This window comes from Marmota flaviventris, chromosome 9, assembly GCF_047511675.1.
Source record: "Marmota flaviventris isolate mMarFla1 chromosome 9, mMarFla1.hap1, whole genome shotgun sequence".
Lineage (NCBI taxonomy): Eukaryota > Metazoa > Chordata > Mammalia > Rodentia > Sciuridae > Marmota > Marmota flaviventris.
The window spans coordinates 98,438,769-98,455,872 of record NC_092506.1 but is presented as its reverse complement, the minus strand read 5'-3'; the positions used below and the strand labels follow the sequence as shown (position 1 = coordinate 98,455,872).

At 35.5% G+C, this 17,104-nt stretch overlaps 1 protein-coding gene across 2 annotated transcripts in view; it reads left to right on the top strand.

Annotated features, from left to right (window-relative positions):
• Window positions 1–15,148, top strand: part of Zw10 (zw10 kinetochore protein) — a 36,043-nt gene extending 20,895 nt beyond the window's left edge. For both annotated transcript variants that reach the window (XM_071616712.1, XM_027930684.2), the window contains exons 10-16: window positions 3,157–3,395; window positions 6,506–6,577; window positions 8,224–8,393; window positions 9,455–9,585; window positions 10,076–10,207; window positions 10,993–11,195; window positions 13,855–15,148. In XM_071616712.1, the coding sequence (XP_071472813.1) occupies window positions 3,157–3,395; window positions 6,506–6,577; window positions 8,224–8,393; window positions 9,455–9,585; window positions 10,076–10,207; window positions 10,993–11,195; window positions 13,855–13,975 (1,068 nt within the window). In that variant the 3' untranslated portion in view covers window positions 13,976–15,148. The remainder of the gene's footprint in view (window positions 1–3,156; window positions 3,396–6,505; window positions 6,578–8,223; window positions 8,394–9,454; window positions 9,586–10,075; window positions 10,208–10,992; window positions 11,196–13,854) is intronic.
• Window positions 15,149–17,104: the final 1,956 nt, after the last annotated feature.

Genomic DNA, 17,104 nt, shown 5'->3' with positions numbered 1-17,104 from the left:
TTTGCCTTGGTGTGTAACAACTTTGAAATTATATGGGAATATTCCCAGTGAATCATTTGCATACAATAATTCAGGCAGTTAAAGAATCAGTATTAGGACCCAGTTCACATACGTAAATATTATTATCCTAACATTCAACTTAATACACTTTGTTGCTATAAGAAGGGTATTAAGTACCACTGTTGAGTCTAAATCAGTAAGGGGCAGAGTAGTATTGCATTTGGCTGTCTAATGAAGAAGCTCAATAATTTCAATTTGGCCTTTCTAACCAGAAGATGCAAACAAAAGTTTTACTACTTTTCTTTGCTTTTGTGGCTTTATACTCTTTGGTTTTTTGAATAAGCTGGATATACTTTCTGATAAATACTATCACTGAATAAATGATTCAAACATTGAGATTCTTACAAAATTGGCACAGTGTTCCTATTAGTTCATGTATCAATTAGTACATCTTTACAACCTTAGGGAAAATATGAAAGACAAGGACTAATTTTGGCCTGTCATGAAAAGCACAATATTCATAAAACAGTATATTCATTTTTTTTTTTTTTTGAGGCAGCGGTGGTACTGGGGATCTAACTCAGGGGCACTCCACCACTGAGCCACATCCCCAGCCCTATGTTTTGTATTTTATTTAGAGACAGGGTCTTACTGAGTTGTTTATTAGCACCTCGCTTTTGCTGAGGCTAGCTTTGGACTCATGATCCTCTTGTTTCAGCCTCCCGAGCTGCTAGGATTATGGCCATGCACCACCACGCCTGGCCCAGTACAATTCATTTTTGAAGATGTTTTTATATTTTGACCTGAGAGAACCGTATTAGCTCTTACATTATTCCATCTTTGAGTCCTTTGCCCTTTTTGTGAAGTGACTTTTTTTGGCATTGTGGATTGGGTCTCTGAGCGGTTAACCACTGAGCCACATCCCCAGCCTTTATTTTTTTTGTATCTTATTTAGAGACAGGGTCTCCCTAAGTTGCTTAGGGCCTTGCTAAATTGCTGAGTCTGGCTTTGAAATTGTGATCCTCCTTCACCACACCCAGTGTATTCTCATTTAAGCTTGATAATAGCCCTCAGAAGTGGAAATTATTATATCATTTTATGGATTTGGAAGTCAGGTTTGCTGACTTAAACATTTTTATTAAACTTGGATTGCTTTCTATCAGAAAATTTCCCGGGCTGGGATTGTGGCTCAGTGGCAGAGCCCTTGCCTTGCAAGTATGAGGCACTGGGTTTGATCCTCAGCACCACACTCAAAATAAATAAATTGAATAAAAGTATTGTGTTCATCTATAACTAAAAAAAAATTAAAAAAAAAAAGAAGAAAAAAGAAAATTTCCCAACAGGTCCAGTATGTGCAGAGCAGAGCTGCTTGCTGTTCCTACAGTGGAACTGGGAAACTTCCTACCTCTACCTACTTAATATCTTTCTTTCTCTCTACCTCTTTTTTTTTTTTTGGTTCCTGAGGCATCTTTGAGAAGCAAGGTTTGAAAGCCATTATTAGTATATTTTGTGAGAAAATTGAAAAAAAAACATTAAATGACTTTGCAGAAAGTTAGATTAAAAACTGTCACCGTCTCAAACTAGGCACAGTGGTGAATATCTGTAATCCCAGTGACTCAGAAGGCTGAGGCAGGAGGATTGTAAGTTTAAGGCCAACATCAGCAACTTTTCAAGGCCTAAATCACCTTAGTGAGACCCTGCTTCAAAACAAAAAATAAAAAGGGTTGGAGTGTAACTCAACTGGTAAAGCACCTCTGTGTTCAACCCTAGTACCAAAACAAAAACAAGATATCACTGTCTCCAGACTTTCAACCTCAGTTGCTTTTCATCAGTTTAGTCCCAACCAAGTCTAGTAATCCTCATTCCATGTAAATGTTAAGGAGGCTTCTTCAGTTTTGATTTTGAGTTTTGTTTTTTAGGGGTAGAATACAGTAATCTGAATTAGTTTTTCCTTAAATTAACATATGTGCTCATAATGTAGTTAATGGAACACAGAATTATACTGGTCTTAATAATCAATAGTCTAGTCTGAAAGACGATTTTTTTTTTTTTTTTTTTTTTTATGGTGCTTGGGGAACGAACCCCAGAGCCTTGTGCATGCAAGGCAAGCACTCTACCAACTGAGCTATATCCCCAGCTTGAAAGATGATTTTTGAAGGTTTTTTTTTTCTTCTCTTCCTTTCCCCTTCTTTCCCTTCTTTCTTCTTGCACTGGGGATTGAACCCTGGTATACTCTACCACCAAGCTACATCCCTAGCCCCTTTTTGAAATTTTTTGAGACAAAAATCTCACTAAGTTGCCAGTGCTGTCCTCAGTCTTGTCATCTTCTTGCCTCAGCCTCCTGAGTCACTGGGATTATACCATGCATGACTGCATCTATTTTTATTTTAATTTTAATTAATTAATTAAAAAATTTTGTCCTTTTGAGACAGAATCTATGTTGCCCAGGCTGATCTTGAACTTCTGGGTTTAAGTGATCCTTCTGCCTCAGCCTTCTGAGTAGTTGGGACTACAGGTCCATGCCACTGTACTCAACTTTGTAGACCTGTAGACCTGAAGTCTTGAGCCAGTTGCACAGTTGCACAGTTTTACTTTTCCATAAAGAATTTTGTAGTTAGAGAGATTGCTTATTTCTTTCTTTTTTTTTTTTTTTTAAAAAGAGAGAGAGAGAGAGAGAGAATTTTTTTTTTTAAATATTTATTTATTTATTTTAGTTTTCGGTGGACACAACATCTTTGTTTGTATGTGGTGTTGAGGATCGAACCCGGGCCGCACGCATGCCAGGCGAGCGCGCTACCGCTTGAGCCACATCCCCAGCCCCAAGAGAGAATTTTAATATTTATTTTTTAGTTTTCGGTGGACACAACATCTTTGTATGTGGTGCTGAGGATCGAACCCAGGCCGCACGCATGCCAGGCGAGCGCGCTACCGCTTGAGCGACCCCCCTAGCCCCGGGATTACTTATTCTTACCACATGCTGTCACGCAAGATTGAGCAGTTGTTAAAATAATGCCTTATCTACTGATATGTTTTAGTTATTCCTTAGAACCACAGCTTTATCTTCATGGAAGTCACCATTGTCTTATTCTTTGCTTTGTGCTTGCATTTGAATTATTCTGAAAACATGCATTTTTTATATTTCTGTTTTAATCTTAGATTACTCCTGATTCTAAGATAAGTGTGCCAGACTTACCAAGTCCTGATGAGGGTAACAAGCTTTTAGTACAAAAAGTATCCAAAACTGAGTACAATGAAGCAGTGAATTTAGAACCTGAAAATACATTGGATCAACATTCCTTTTCTTTGCCTACATGTCGCATCAGTGAATCTGTGAAGAAGTTAATGGAACTTGCTTATCAGACTTTATTAGAGGCAACAACCAGTAGTGACCAATGGTATGAATTCCAAGTTGTCTGAAAATAGCATTGCTTATCTGAGTAGACATTTATTAAGAATATTAGCTGGTATTCTTTGGGGTTTTTAAATTATTTATTTATTTTTTTCTAAAAAGACGCAGTGTAGCACATAGATATATATTAGCCTCTAACTTTTATTTATAGTAATATAGATGTTAGAACAAGGTATAAAAATAGATGCGCGTATGTAGATGGACATATAAGTTTATCTTACACTGAAAATTGTTAATCACTTAATAAAACACTATAATATTTAATTTTTACTTTTTATGATGAAAATGAAATAATTTTACATGAGAAAGTACATGTGAAGAACCTAGAATATTACCTAGAAATGAATAGTACTCAAATGTTGAATATTACAGGTGGTGGAGGTAATAGTAATAGTTGTACCATATGTTCCAGCTTTCTTTCTTTAGTTTTTTACCTTTTGAAATTTAGGTCCTAATCAAATTTACATTTAAAATGTTTATTTTTAAAGCACTAATAATTTGTTAGTTGGTCAAAGTAAAAGAAAAAGAATGTACACACCTCAAATCTGGCTTCACCTTCCAAGGTAACCTCTAATGTACATTGTATTGAAGGTACCTTAGACTCGACTCTACACTTCGTACTGAATCTTTTTATTTAATAAGCTCTTTGTTCTAGAATCCACTGAGACAAAAATAGGGAATAGGCAAAGTGGATTGTAGAGCAGGTTTACAAAAGGCTAAAGCCTGTTTAGTTTGAATCTGTACTTAGCATTTTTTTTTTTTTTGAATTTTTGTCCTCATAGTAAAAAACAATAATACAATCATATCATATTTTCTGATCTGTAGTTTATAATCTCTGTATGAAAACATACTCCTTTATTTTATTTTGCTCTAGAAAGAACATGTTTACCAAGGTACTTCCATGGCTTTAATGAATCCTACTCATGAGTCCTTTTAATTTTAATTACATGTAGGAAGTAAAAATGCATGCTTGCTTATAAAGGAAGTATATACTCTTTTGGCAAAATAAACACAGGAGAGGGCTGGGGTTGTGGCTTAGGGGTAGAGTGCTTGTCTAATATGTGTGAGGCCCTGGGTTCTATCCTCAGCATCACATAAAAATAAAATAAAGGTATTGTGTCCAACTACAACTAAAAATAAAATATTTAAAAAATAAATAAATAAGTTCAGGAGTAACTATTTCTTCATGACTTTCTCCTGAAATATATCAGGCCAGAAAGTAGAGATACAGGGCAATATTTTTAAAAATTTTTGAGAAAGCAGATAGAAAACACTATTTTTGTATTCTGAATGTTTATAGACATTCATTCCACTAAAAGAAATGGTTTTTAATAGGACAAACAAAAAAACACAGGGACTGCAAATTAGTCTGACTATTTTGGAAATCAGTATGGAGATTCCTTTAAAAACTAGGAATTAGGGCTGGGGATGTGGCTGAAGCGGTAGCGTGCTTGCCTGGCATGCGCGGGGCGCTGGGTTCGATCCTCAGCACTACATAAAGATAAAATAAAGATGTTGTGTCCAGCGAAAACTAAAAAATAAATATTAAAAAATTAAAAAAAAAACTAGGAATGAAACTACCGTATGACCCAGCTATCCCACGCCTTCCTTAGTATTTATCCAAAACAATGATACATTCATACCAGTGTTTATAATACTTGAGTTATGGAACCAGCCTATGTGTCCATCAGTAGATGAATGGATAAGGATATATATATTCTTATATATATATGGTTTATATACACAGTGGAATTGTATCCAGCCATAAAGAAGAGTGAAATTGTGTCATTTGCTGATAAATGGATGGAAGTGGAAAATATCATGCTAAGTGAAATAAGCCAGACTTGGAAAGTCAAGGGTCAATATTTTTTCTCAAAAGTGGAAGCTAGAGAAAAGGAATAAAAAAGAGGTCTTATGAAAATAAAGGGAAACCACTGAACAGAATAGTAGAAGGGGGGTGGAGATGGAGTAAGAAAGGGAGGACACGGGGAAGTAACTGGGAGAGGAAATTTATCATATTATGCTATGTTCATGTACGAATATACCACAGTGAATCCCATTTATATATATAATTATTATGCACTAATTAAAATAACAGTAATAGAAGGGACATCAGTAGAATAGAGCAAGCAGATGGGGAGGAAAGAATGGAGAGAAAGAGAAGGTACTGGGGAATGAAATTGATCAAATTATCTCTTATTTATTGATTGAATTATCTATTATTGATATAAATTATGCATATAGGAATGTGGTATAATGAATTTCACTACTATGTATAATTGTGCCAATAAAACAAAAACCACCTACTGTACAATACCTTTCTTTCTACATTGTCAAACCCCAGATGATATATATAGCAAAAATGAATGAATTTAGTCAGTTATCATGATAATTGGTAGTGAAGGTGTTTTGGAGTATAGCAACCATGACCTGTTTTCCTAAATATTTGTGGAATTCCTTTGTGTTATTCAAGGTATATAGGTTAAAACACTCTTGTATAGAGAGAAGTGTTACAAGTTTTATATTTGCTCTTTTAAAATGCATTTTAATATTTTGAGGTGTTTTAAAGACCAAATATAAAGGGCAAAAAGTCTTGAGGGCTAGATTCTATCCCTAGAAAATGTTGATTTATCTCTCTGCATTGGGAAAGAAAGAGAAAAAAGTGAAAGCTGAAAGTCAGGTTGATTCTAAAAGAACCAAGTGAGTGCCTTTATTGATACCTTGCCCTTTGCAGTGTGTATCAGTGAGTAGGTGACATTTGCCTGAGGCTTAGCTCCATTTGTAACTAAAAGGATACTCTGGGTACTTGCAGAACACAAAATGATAAATGGAAAAGAGGCTTTGGGTTGAATGCTACTGTTCTAAAGACTATTAATATATCCAAGTTTTTACAATTCCAATTTAGTTAGTAAATACTGGTTGAGAATATATTTCCATCTAGATGAGTGGTGTTTTCCAGCAATGATCAAGGCAGATTTTCCCTGCAACTGTACTTTTAATTGATGACCTTCACTAGAAGTGTACTTAGTTTGAAATTTTTTTCTCGTTTATAGTATATCCTTATGTATATCTCTTAAATTTTAATTTTCCTTTTAGTGCTGTCCAACTTTTCTACTCAGTGAGGAATATCTTTCATTTGTTCCATGATGTTGTACCAACATATCATAAGTAAGTACTACTTTATCTCAGTTCTGTATAATAGTTGTATGTCTAAAATATTTATTTATTTAAAACTACTATTTTAATATTTTCACCAAAGATATTTTGGTTACTGAAATTCACAATAAAATGCAGTGAACCATTTAAAGGACTTAGATATTTACTATTAATAAGGGTACAGAATCTTACAGTAAATAATGCAAATTTAAAAACTCAAAAGAGCCTTGCCTGTTTTAATGCCTACACATTTTAAGAATTGCCTTACTTATCTTGGTTGAAAAACAGAAAGATGCTGGATGTGGTAGCACATGCCTGTACTCTCACTTGGGAGGAGGAGGCAAGAGGATCACAAATTTGAAGCCAACCTCAGCAGCTTAGCAAGACCCTAAGCAACTTAGTGAGACCTTGTCTCAGAATAAAAAATAGAAAGGGCTAGAGATGTGGCTCAGGATGGGTTCAATTCTCAGTGCCAGAAAAACCCAGAAAGGTCAATATTTCACAGTGCTATCCAGTAAACATACTATATTTTCCCTTGGCATTCATAGTTTTGCGGACATAAGATACAAGAGAATTTTGTTTTCAGTATTTTTTAGGTGTAGTTGGACACAATACCTTTATTTAATTTACTTATTTTTATGTGGTGCTGAGGATCAAACCCAAGGCCTCGACATGCTAGGTGAGTGCTCTACCACCGAGCCACAACCCCAGCCCCAAGGGAATGCTTTTTAATTGTGAAGTATGATTTGCCACTCTCTAGCATCTTAGGCTGTATTTATTCACTTAATGTCTTGGGCTTTAAAGGTTTCTTTTATGTTCTGAAAGGTCATTCAATTGTAAGCCTTCAGAAGTTCTGTTATTTAAATGAAATAGTTTGAATGTTTTTCATAAATGTTTTTAATAATGTCAAGAAAGCTATTTCATAGCCAAGGACTCTGCTTTCGCCTCCCTCCCCTTATTATTTGAAAAATTTTTTTTAAAGCATTCCTTTTTTTTTTTTTTAAAGAATGAACTCTGGGTCACTCCACCACTGAGCTTTTTTTTATATACCCAGCCCTATTTTGTATTTTATTTAGAGACAGGGTCTCACTGAGTTGCTTAGCACTTCACCGCTGCTCAGGTTGGCTGTGAACTCATGATCTTCCTGCCTCAGCCTCCCAAGCTCTGGGATTGTAGGTGTGTGCTACCGCGCCTGGCTTAACTTTATTTCCCATGTGACCCTAATCTCTTGGTGGCTTTAAAAACTTGTGAATTAGAAAATATTAAATGCTTCATTACATGAATGAAATAGGAATTTGGAGAAAGGAGAAGTAAACCTGTAGTTACAGACATTTACCAGAATTAAATTTTAAGAGCAGTATGCATACCTTTGCTAGGTTTCCAGTACAAAGAGTTAACTCAGGTAAACTTTTGATCCCCTCAATTTTTCTTGTTTGTTAATCACTGGGATAGTTTTATAGGATAAGGTCACACAGGCAGAACAACCTAACTCTGAATGTGAGTGGGAATGATGAGATTGTATCTTGTTATGTTCAGCATCTACAAAATAGATAATTATTAAAGCATAGAGACATGACAGCTTTAGAGGAGTAGTGACTTGTCATCAACCTTGACTTTAATAATACATGGTTTGTTTTCTACCCTTCCTCATTGCCTAGGGAGAACCTTCAAAAACTTCCCCAGTTGGCTGCTATTCACCATAATAACTGTATGTATATTGCTCACCACTTGCTGACCCTGGGGCATCAGTTCAGATTACGCCTTGCCTCCATTCTTTGTGATGGCACTACTACTTTTGTGGATCTTGTACCTGGCTTCAGAAGACTGGGTAACTGATACCTTAAATTTGGATTATGCAGCTTCTCAGCCTAGTATCTTTGTAATTTATAAATGAGGGGGTTAGAAATTAGGTGGTGTTCCTGCACTGTTTTTGAAAGCGGGAGGGCATTTAATTTGTATATGTTTCTGGTTATTTAATTTTATAAATGAATGCAGTCTTTATGGAAGCATTACTTTTTTAAAAATTTGGGTATCATAGTTGTACATATGGATGAGATTTGTTGTTACTTATTCGTACATGCACACAATACACAATGTAATTTGGCCAATACTTCTCAGGACTTCCTCCTCTCCTCCCTCCCCTGCTCTCTTCCCTCCTCTCCTCTCTTCCCTCCTCTCTCCCCTCCTCCCTCCCCTTAGGCCCTTTCCTCTACTGATTTCCTTTTGATTTTCTAGAAGCATTATTTTTTTAAGACATGGTTTATGATTTCCTGGTACATTAGAGTTCCAGACTTCATTGCTGATGTGCATTGAATTCACCAAATCATTTATGTTGAAATGACACAATAAGATTTATACTATGACAGTTGTTGGTAATAGCTCACTAATGCCAGTGCTTTTTTTTTTGCAAAACCAAAGACAGCTCTCCCTTGCCTCCCTCCCCTTACATCTTCCTCAGTTTTATTTGCGATTGTCAAAAGAAATGAAATGTGGGTTAAATTGATATGTTTTCTATAATGATAGGCCGAGAAAAGCAGAGAATCTATATGATTCACTTAGCTTTTCACTTCTTGACTTTTTCCTTCTCTGGTATAGATATATCACAATAATAAGTAGCTTTTTCTATGTAAGTAATATTTTTTAGCTGACTCAGACTCTAGGCAAACTATTGAGAAGGATTTATCTATTTTCCTAAGAGTGGGTTTGGCTAACTGTGTTAGTGATTTTTTTTCTAGTATTATTAGGACAGTTTTGTGATGTTACCTAGCAATTGTTTTCATGTGGATAGAACAGATATATGGTTTATGCTTGTCTCTCCTTTTCTACTGGTTTTCTACAGTGTGTAAAAATATATCTTTTAGAATTTTGTGTTTTGGTTTCCTATCATAGGGACAGAGTGCTTTTTGGCCCAAATGCGGGCACAGAAAGGTGAACTCCTGGAAAGATTGTCAAGTGCTAGGAACTTTTCAAACATGGATGATGAAGAGAATTATTCTGCAGCAAGTAAAGCAATCCGGCAGGTGGGAGGCTCTTGCTAGCGCTGAAATTTGTGCTCTACCCTTAGATACCTTTTTAAGCATCAGAGTACCTAACAAGTAGCTTTCTTGATTTCCTATAACCTCCACTAGATAATCTAGATAACTTTCACAGTTATGTTTAAAAATATTCTTTTGCCCTACTGAGACAACAGGAAGCTAATCTCTCCATTGACACACTAAGTTGACAATTAAGTAAGTCTGTAGTTGACTCATGAACTTGTATTGGAGAAGTTTGAAATATAGGCTTTTATCCATGCTCCTCTCTTAAGTGCTTTATCTTTTTACTGCAGTTTCCCAGTACGTTTTAGCTACCAGGGATATTATTAAGGTTAAATATTCAAGAAGCAGATATGATTACCTCACCTTTGCATATACCTCTTTCCCCAGAAACACATTAATGATAAATGTAAATCTGGAAAATGTGAGTTGCAACTATCTCTCTCCTATGTAAATAGCTCTATTCTTCTGACAGGTACTGCACCAACTAAAGAGACTTGGAACTGTGTGGCAAGATATCCTGCCAGTGAATATATATTGCAAGGCTATGGGGACTTTACTAAATACGGCAATTTCTGAGATCATTAGCAGAATCACTGCCCTTGAGGTAAGGACCATTATATGCCTCCCCAGATATAAATTGAGATGCAGTGCTATTGTGACTATTAAATTGTGACTATTAAAAAAGTGATGTTGAAATCTCATTTTTAATCAACACTTATGGTGGAAAAAATTGTTCATGTTTCATATGTGACTCATGCTGTTATCTTTTTTCAGTTTTGTCTTAATTATGTTTTGCTGGAGACTTGGTAATCTCTTTTATACCTAGTCAAGAAACTAAGATTGTACTGCTTCTCAAGTCTAGCATCTGCAAATTATGAGTGAGGAAATAAGAAACTGGGCAGTAGTCCCAAGATGTATTGTATGGCATTTGCAAGTTAATACCTTCATTTAGTAAAGTGAATAAAGTCTTATGCAGATAGCACTTTTTTTGGAAAATGTTGCAGTTGGGATTTTATGTATGATCCTACAAGGAAAATTGCCTGGACTTGGCCAGCTGAAGCCTCTAAAGCATAGACTCACAACATCCTCATTTGTAATAAATCCCCTGCTTTGCAAGATGCTATACCACTTTTTCCTAGAGAAATGAACTCTTTCATGTAGGCAAACTAAATTACTGACAATCTGTTGAAACATGTTTTGTGTCATTCTGGTTACATGAATATTTTCAGAGAGTTGAAGGAATCTAGTATCTAGTAAGGTGTATTAAATGGGGTAGAAAGCACATTGCTATAGGTGACCCACCTGAACAGCCTGTAATGAAGATCGCTCTGCCCTTTCCCTACTACTGAATTGTTCAAATTCTGTTATGTTCCCTTTGTGCAAAACTAGGACATCTCTACTGAAGATGGTGATAAATTGTATTCCTTATGCAAAACAGTGATAGATGAAGGACCCCAAGTATTTGCACCTCTGTCTGAAGAAAGCAAGAACAAGAAATATCAAGAAGAGGTTCCCATCTATGTGTCAAAATGGATGCCTTTCAAAGAACTGATGATGATGCTACAAGCTAGCTTGCAAGAAATTGGAGATCGGTGCGTGTAACCCTTCTATAGAGGCGTGTATATCTTCACAGCCACAAAAGAATAATAGTGCCACCAGTAATAGCAGTGCTTTTCTTTGTATCTTATTATTATTCAGGGAAAAGTTTCAGTAGTTGAGGCCTTTTTATGGGCTCTCATCATGTAGATCTCATTACTACTTTCTCATATTTGATAAAATATAAACACTTCTCATTTATATTATTTGGATCATGAACGTGGTTTTGGCATGCAATACAAATGATCTGGTATTTATAATAAGTACAACTTTTTTATACCTGAATGGAATATTTTTTGGGGGGTACTGGGAATTGAACCCAGGGTACTTAACCACTGGGCCACATTCCTAGCTCTTTTTAATATTTTAATTAGAGACAGAGTCTTGCTGAGTTGCTTAAGGCCTCACCAAGTTGCTGAAGCTGGCTTTGAATTTGGGATTCTTCTGCCTCAGTCTCCTGAGCTTCTGGGATTATAGGCGTGTGCCACTCCGTTGGGCTCCTGAACGGAAATTTTCATTCACTTTGATCAACAGTGGATATAATGATTTTTGGTATATGAATAGAGAAATTACTTTTATGTCTTTAATATTCAGCATCAGGGCTGGGGTTGTGGCTCAGTGGCAGAGCGCTTGCCTCGCACATGTGAGTCACTGGGTTTGATCCTCAGCACTACATAAAAATAAATAAACAAAATAAAGAATATTGTGTCCATGTATAACTAAAGAAATATGCAGCATCAAACCACTTTTTGATTCACCAGTTGTTTTTCTGCAGGGGGTAAATAGTTTTAGAGATTAAGTGCTATATGCTGGAATGGATTCTTTTCTTAAATATAGTGAATGATGTTTTTGCCCAACACTATTGATTAATGTGGCTATGCCCCATAAATGTATGTTACATCATATCATAATGTACAGAGGGCATGATACTTACAGAATATGTTGTTTTCTTTGTGCAGAACTAGGACATCTCTACTTAAAATGGTGATAAACTGTATTTCTTATGCAAAATAGTGATAGATGAAGGACCCCAAGTATTTGCACTTGGTGACTTAGTTACACATGCATTAATGGTTTTGTGTTGATGGTAGTGATTCATGAATAAGTATACCTTGCATAAAGAATTCCCTTAGAGGACATAAGGTTATCCATCTCCAACTCTGTAGTCACTTGTCTGTCTACTTTAGCTTAATTTACTGCAGATATCCAGATATATTAGACCAGTTATCCTAGATGAGTCTAAGTAGTTTGCAGCACATATTGTCCATTCTAAAATAACATAAATGAGATTTCTACTAGGAAAAAAAAATCACATCAGGATACTTTTAATTACATTTATTACAAAGTTTTAATTTGTTTATTTATAAACCCTTAATGGGTAAGAAAAATGTCTTTAGGCAGTATGCTCCAGAGAGCAGTGGAATTTTTCTTTTTGCTGCTTTTAAATGGCTTTCTTGCAGCCTGAGAATAATCATTAGTTCCTTATTAATGCGAAAAACTACAGTACTGGTACATCCCAACTTCTTTTTTCTGTTTAGGAAGATTTTTTTTTTTTTCCTTCCTAGAGAGTTCAGTAAATGTAAGGCTAGTAACTAATTGGAACTTTTTTTACCAACACACTCACACACACACAAAACCCACCTTTAGTTCATGTATAATTTAAACATTTTAATTGTAAAATATACGTATGAAGTAATATAGCATGGATAATTATTTTCACAGTTTAAATAAAAAGAATAAATATTAATATGTTTATTACATAACTAAAGAAAAATATAAATGGTATCTTTGAAAACCCCTATGTGTCCTTCTCCAAATGCTTTTCATTAAGAGGTAACTGCTCACTTAAATTTTATATAATTCCCTTGCCTTTCTTTATAGTTTTACGTTTACACATAGTCTTAACAATAAAAAAGATTAGACTTGTCAGCTTTTGAACTTTATATAAGTGGAATCCTTTTTAACTTACTCCTTTTGTTCAATATCATATCTTTGAAATATATTCATAATGGCATATATAGCTACACTTTATTTTTATTGCTGCATCATATATCCTGTGGTATACATATTTCATAGTTATATATCCTGTTTCTTCACATTTCCCCAGTGTTTGGAATTAGCAGATTTGATAATCAAGTGTAAAATAATAGCTCATTGTCATTTTAATTTTTCTAAATAGTAATGAGATTAAGCATCTTTTTCTTGGTAATTTATATCTCTTGTATTGTAAAATGCTTCTTCATATTTTTTGTCCTTTATTCTATTATGTTGTTTTTTCATTATTGATTCATGGGAATTCTTTTTATATTTTTAATACCAATATTTTTTTATTTGAAACAGGTTTTCTCTGTTGTTCACTTTAAGTAGTTAGAGTCCAAGGCTTGAGAGAATATGGTGGTTATAATTATCAAGTTCAGAGGAGGCTTAGTGAGTAAAAGAGCTAATAGTCATGTCTTTATCTCTTGGTTTCTTTATCCAGCTGTACTGCTAACAGATGCAGCCAATGAGCAGAACATCTAAGGTATTGATGGGTAAATCTGTAAAGAAGAGAAAGATACCTAGAATTTATTTTATTTCCATGTAAAACGAAATATTTGGATGAAATAAAATTTAAAATCATTACACTTCAAAGACAAAATTCTTTCTTTTTTGCAGGTGGGCAGATGGAAAAGGGCCGCTGGCAACTGCATTCTCTTCCAGTGAAGTAAAAGCTTTAATTCGTGCCTTGTTCCAGAACACAGAAAGAAGAGCCGCTGCCCTTGCTAAGATTAAGTAGCTCCATCTTCCTGAGAAAGCCATAACTTGACTATGTGGATTCCTTCTTTGGTGTAGTTACTCCGCAAGACTTCGTGGAATCACCCTAGGGTTTTGGTGAACCAGAATTTCATGGAAGCTTGACTTTATATAAGGATGTCTTACCTCTTGGCCTGTATGAGACTTTGTTGAAAAACTGGATATTAAGATGTCAAGTGAAGCAACTCAATTCATTGACTTTCTAGGCATTCTCCTTTGATAAATAAGAAACAGTGGGGCAGTATTTATGCTGATTCCAGGACTCTCTGGGAACTGTATACATTGTAATTTTAGGCCCTGATTCTGGAAAAAGGAATCCAAGAGAATCCAAGACGTAGAATGAAGAATTTATGAGAGATTTTTTTTTTGTGTGGGGGATGGATAGGGATACCATATTTGGTTTTGCAGGAATTGGGAGACCTCCTATAATATTTCTTTCTAGTAAATAATATCTTTCAGAGTTAAAGGGTGAGTGTCTTTGATAACAAGGGGGCTTTGACAAAAGAGACAAAGGTTTCTTCTGTACTTTTAAAAAATTGACGTATATGACCCTCACAGATGTACTGACTTGTCATTTCCTTTCTTTGTAATACTATCTGACACTTTTTCAGAATTCCTAAGTCCCTTAGGACTTTAAGTTTTGGAAAGTTTTGCTGTTTCAACTGACTTTTATTTTCTTATTAGGTCCTCCATCAGCCTCATTCTGACACTCTACTGTTTCTGTACCTTAGCAAATGTCAAAGGTTTTACATTGCCCATGTTCCTTTGGAATGTGCATGCTGTGAGATGCCCATGCTGGGCTTTATAGCCTAAACCTTTATTTGGTGGACATAGCTGATTCGTCAGCTCAATTTTTGTTTTAAGTCTTTGTTTCCATTGTCAATATGTATTATGTTTAAGGTATTATCCCGGATCTCTCTAGGACACTGGATTATATCTCTTGGTACTAAATAATAGTTTCCCCTCCTGAAATAGGGGTGTGATCTTTACATGTTTTTGAGGCAGCTTCTGTCTGAAGGACATTCCCAATATAATTGGCCTGATTTCTTCGTCCTCAGTCTTCTAATCTCCTTTCCCAAAAACATATATTATTTTTCCTTTTGCCTTCTCCTTCTTGTACTTAGTTCTGATTCAGCCAAGATCTTTAATCAAGTCATTCTGGTTGCTTGGTCTTTCTTTTCCCATTTAAGTATCATAGAAGAACTAAACAAAGAAGTCTAGATTTTTTATGATAGAACTCAGCTGGGTTAAAAACAAGCTATTTGTCTATACTCTGCAGGTCCTGCTCTGAGCACTCACAGACAAAAAATGGTCTGAACCAGCTTCAGTTTTTTGAGAACAAAGAAGTGGGCTTTCTTAAGAGAGGAAGAAGGGGCTATTTTAAACGAAAATGTCTGTTTTTGAAAATTCACACAATTTCAGGTAGCATTCTCTTCTCCACATTTTTGGGAGTGGTGAACTAAGGGCAGAACTGAAATAAATGTATCACAAAGATGTTACACAAAACAACAGATTTCTTTTGTTCATAGATGCTATTCCTATTGTTTGACAGGTACAACAATTTGGGGGTGGGATCTCTTATTTGCTATTCACTCCTTTCCTCCTCCCAGCAACTTGGAAAACTGCATTACTAAAGTTCTTGGGCCACGGAGGCTCAATCTTGGAACTGTTTCCTCTGATGAATAGTCTATGAGCATGGTACAGAGCAGGTAGACTTCATCTGTTTTCTGGCCGAGACAGCTTATAGCTGATGATTAAGATGATGTTCATTCTGATTAGGGACAGATTATCTGATTGAACATATGGGAGCTGGGTTTGGCAGCTCTTACAGGGTCCTTGAGGGTACTTGTTCTGATTGGAAACCTGAGTTGGAATGGGAGAGAACCTTTTAGAAAAAGTATGTCGATTATGGGAGTTAGGGAATTTTAAGAGTTAATTTACTTAGTGGATCTATGGGGCAAGTAGAAGAAACCTTTTTAAGAGCAGTCAGGATTGTACAAGTGACTAAGAAATGAAATTCATAAAAAGGTATCTCAAGATTGCGATAAAAAGAATTGTTGAAAAGGCAAGTCTGCAAACAACCAATTCCATGAGGGGATTTGATAGTGGTTCTTGTTTCTCTGTGAATGCTGAATTAGTCACCTGACCAATAATTTTTGAAACAGAGATCCTGCAGATGGCACTCTTTCCTCAGGCCTGGAAGTATCACAAGGCATGTAGGCCTGGTCTGTGGAAACAGAAGCTAGAGAACCTGTCCATTTTACCCTCAGTTTATATTTTGGTCTTGGTCAGCTCTTGAAAGGTCATTTGACTCTGAGCAGCATTTATACTGTAAGCTTCAGTATGTTGCTGAACAATCATTTGGGATAGCTCAAACTGTTTTCTTTGATTAACATTTAAGGGGAGATGGATAATCCCTTTGTCATGCTTGCTAATAATTATCACTTAAGGAGGTGATTCTTAGCTTTTTTGTGGCATTTCATTCTATCATCTGATTTCCCAAGATTTTATCTTCTGAAAGTACTAAGTGGCACACAAATATACAGACGCACACCTTAGAGTATTTTTGTGATCATAAAAATCTGGCCCAAAGAAGTATTTTGTCCAAGCTCCATGCCTTTTTTTTTTGTGCTAGGGATAAGTGATGATGTGTATAGTAGTGACTTCTTAGTGATGGGAGATAGCCAGAAATGCAAGAAGGTTAGCTTGTTGGCCATTACTTCTTGTGCAGAAAGTCTTGATATAAAATGATCTTTCTGAGTTGTGTGTTGTTTTGACGCCTATATTCTTCCTAATACTGATTCTAAACCTTTGTTTTGTAATAATTATGTCCTAAAAATATGCATTTTGCCAAAGCCTAAAAATTCCTAAAAATTGCAAAGCCCCAGCTTGAGAATTTCAATTATTGTATGATTTAGATAAATCCCTCACTTTGTTGGGAGAAGTTTGGTTAAGAATTTTGTGATATCACAAGCTATGACTAGAAATAGCATTAGATGTCTCCAAATCAAGTTATGAAATCTCTGCCTAGAGGTTGGGGAGGAGGGCAATAATTCTGATGAGCTATGTTTAAGTTCTTCACTCCTCTTCAGAAATCAGGTGTCCTAGTTTT